General features: G+C 42.5%; 1 protein-coding gene across 2 annotated transcripts in view; it reads left to right on the forward strand.

Moving 5' to 3' along the window:
* TRPC3 (transient receptor potential cation channel, subfamily C, member 3) overlaps positions 1-3,703 on the forward strand; it is a 71,925-nt gene that overhangs the window by 36,024 nt on the left and 32,198 nt on the right. For both annotated transcript variants that reach the window (XM_010860285.1, XM_010860284.1), the window contains exon 4: positions 2,616-2,780. In XM_010860285.1, coding sequence (XP_010858587.1) covers positions 2,616-2,780 — 165 coding nt within the window. The remainder of the gene's footprint in view (positions 1-2,615; positions 2,781-3,703) is intronic.

Below are 3,703 nucleotides of genomic sequence, written 5' to 3' on the forward strand. Positions count from 1 at the left end.
AATTCTTCGGCGCTCAGCCTTCTTCACAGTCCAACTCTCACATCCATACATGACCACAGGAAAAACCATAGCCTTGACTAGATGAACCTTAGAAGCTGGCAATAACCTGTGAGCCTCTGGATCTGGGATTTCTATAACTGAATTGAAAGAAACTTACAAGATAAAATGCACCCCTTTGCATTGAAGTCAACAAGCAATAAAGAAAAATTGCACCTTATTCTTAGTAGTTTCAATCTCCCCAGTCCTACTAGTTTCTGTTATTGGGGAAAAAATTCAGTTACGAATGTCAAACCTGATATTTGTAAATTCATCCTCACCACCTCTGCACAGCGTTGGCAGCTGTCATAGCAAAGTCAGTGGATCTCCCAGAGGGCGGGTGCACACTGGGAGAAAGAGGTTTTATTTATTTTTTTTTCTCTTTTTGTTTTAAAATTAGAACAGCTGATTGGAAACTATACACCACTGAGTGAAGACCTGTTTATTTCCTTGTAGGTATGCTATTGATAAATATCCAAGTAACTAGAAGAATTGCCTAGAGTTACTAAAAAGCATTCAGATAATTTCCTGGAACTTGATTAGAGCTGAATGCTACGCCTAGGAGGAACCACAGCTGCTTCTTTTGCATCTCAGAATTTGCAAAAACGTTTCACATTTCACATTTCACTTCCTAACAGGTTCTCTGTTGTTTATTGCATTTATATATAAGATAGTGATTCATTGGTTTTTGTGTTGCTAAGCACTCTTTTTTAAAAATTATCAACACTCATAGTTGAATTGTGAGTGACCCTGAATAATTCCCAAGCTTGGGCAAAGTACACCTGGCCTTTCAAAGAAAGGCATATCCAACAAATGGGCACCTTTTGACACAGGGACCTTTTTACAGAAACATTCTGCTCCCTGAATAAAGACAAGGCCTTGATGAAATCCCACTCCTTCTAAATAGATGCAGACAGATGACTTAGCGAAATCAGATGGCAAAAATAAAATAATAAAACAAAATAATAAAATAGCAGGGCTTTAATTTGCTTCTTTTTCTTTCCTGATTAAAGCTGTAGTTATAAAAGAACTGATGGAGATAAATGTTTGTATGGGTTTTTTTGACCTCTGATAGAGGAAGCCACAGAAAGAGTACAGATTACTAAAATAGGAAGAAGTGGTATTTGATGCCAGTTCCTGGAAGCATGGCAAATGTGGATTAAGCGTAATATTTGGAAATTCAATGAGTTTTTGCAGATCTTTTGCATATTTGCTATGGTAGAACATACATACACATAGGACACCTCGTGTATACATTTTTCATAGATGTAGCAGTTTAGGAGTTGCTCATGAAACAACAAATCCAGCTTCCCAGGTGGCACAGTGGTAAAGGACCTGCCTGCCAACGCAGGAGATGCAGGAGACAAAAGTTCCATCTGTGGGTGGGAAGACCCCCTGGAGGAGGAAATGGCAACCCACTTTAGTATTCTTGCCTGAATAATCTCATGGACAGAGGAGCCTGGCAGGCCACGATCCATGGGGTCACCAAGAGTCAGACAGGACTGAGCATGCACGTGTGCATGCACAAAACAAAAACACATTTCTCATTTAGCCATCAGTTCAGTTCAGTTCAGTCACTCAGTCGTGTCCGACTGTTTGCGACCCCATGAATTGCAGCATGCCAGGCCTCCCTGTCCATCACCATCTCCCGGAGTTCACTCAGACTCACGTCCATTGAGTTGGTGATGCCATCCAGCCATCTCATCCTCTGTCATCCCCTTCTCCTCCTGCCCCCAATGCCTCCCAGCATCAGAGTCTTTTCCAATGAGTCAACTCTTTGCATGAGGTGGCCAAAGTACTGGAGTTTCAGTTTTAGCATCAGTCCTTCTAAAGAACACCCAGGACTGATCTTCAGAATGGACTGGTTGGATCTCCTTGCAGTCCAAGGGACACTCAAGAGTCTTCTCCAACACCACAGTTCAAAAGCATCAATTCTTCAGCGCTCAGCTTTCTTCACAGTCCAACTCTCACACCCATACATGACCATTGGAAAAACCATAGCCTTGACTAGACAGACCTTTGTTGACAAAGTAATGTCTCTGCTTTTCAATATGCTGTCTAGGTTGGTCATAACTTTCCTTCCAAGGAGTAAGCGTCTTTTAATTTCATGGCTGCAGTCACCATCTGCAGTAATTTTGGAGCCCCCCAAAATAAAGTCTGACACTGTTTCCACTGTTTAGCCATAGGGTCCAATAAACCAAATAACGATTTTCTTTTCCATTTTGAACTGAATACAAGTAAGCTGGCAGACAGCAAGATGGGACATGTTTCCACAAAGAAAAGCATATGTCACCCATATTCCAGAGAGAAATCTGTGAATATGGAGAGTTTCGGTCAGAAAGAATTCTGATGAAGAACAACATCATTTGTGTTTCCACTTTAGTTCATGTAATAGTCCTGAAGCAAGTTTGAAAAATAGAGGGAAGGTAAAGAATATTGCCAGAACCTTCCAATGCCTATATTCTGGAAAGATATGCATTAATATCTCTAGGATACACCTGCTTTAGAGTAGCTGGACTGTTGACAATGACGTGGTAACCTACCTCTCTCTCTGCTTCTCTCCCTGTCCCGACCAACAGTTCGTGGCTCACCCCAACTGCCAGCAGCAGCTCTTGACAATCTGGTACGAGAACCTCTCAGGCCTGCGGGAACAGACGGTAGCTATCAAGTGTCTGGTGGTGCTGGTCGTGGCCTTGGGCCTTCCGTTTCTTGCCATCGGCTATTGGATCGCACCTTGCAGCAGGGTACCGGCTTTTCCACCCCTGTTTCCTCTGTGGTTGGTGTACCATGTCCTTTGAGGATGAAAAAGGAAAAAGCTTCCTGCTTAAGGCTCTTATCAGTTTTACAGCTGAATGTTAATTGACTCAAGAGCATCAATTCTGCTTTTTAATGACTGGATTAGTTCTAATAAGGGATGAAAAAGGATTTGGTCCTGGTGGGGTAGGTCCTATTCACAGGCATATAATACTTAGGCTTTTAAGATAAAAATCTCCGGCCACAATGATAGGGAGGAGGAAAAGCTGCTTCCGTGAAGGAGCAATCCTGTCCTATTTGCCGGCTTAATAAATAGTCCACCGGGCTGGCCTACAGAAGAGGAACTGCCCTACTGCGGTGGTTCCAAGAGACAGTTAACTTGAAAACTGAAAAAGCAGCTTGGTTGAACCTGTGAAAAAGAACTGAGACTGAGTGTGTGAAACATGGTTGTGAACAGTGGTATCATCCAAAGTCTTCAAGAGAGTGCATACCAGGTTCCCCAAGCCCTTTATTCCTCTAGGAGATTCAAAAAAACATAGAATTGGGGTCTGGGGGCTTTTGGAATTTTGTAGATTCTTTGTCTTCTTAGTTTTGTTTGAATCATTTTTGTTCACGACCTTTATCCCCCTCTCAACTTGGCCAGTATACAGTCCATTTAATTGTGCCTAAGAGATCCCTTAAATAAGATGTGGACAGGAATAGGAGTCACGCTAACAGTTAATGAAGGGCACTGCCAGGGAGAGGCAGCAGTTCTGAGATCCTTTAATCCTGTTTTTATATTCCCAAATCTGGTTTTGTTTAAATGGAGGCAGTTTCAGGCCAAATGAATCAAGGCCACTCAAGAGTGACCCTGGAAATCCGTCATCTCTCTGTCTTCCCCCACAGAGTCCTGCTTCAGGCCCATATATGTGAG

Source organism: Bison bison, unplaced genomic scaffold, assembly GCF_000754665.1.
Source record: "Bison bison bison isolate TAMUID 2011002044 unplaced genomic scaffold, Bison_UMD1.0 scf7180017864465, whole genome shotgun sequence".
Classification (NCBI taxonomy): domain Eukaryota; kingdom Metazoa; phylum Chordata; class Mammalia; order Artiodactyla; family Bovidae; genus Bison; species Bison bison.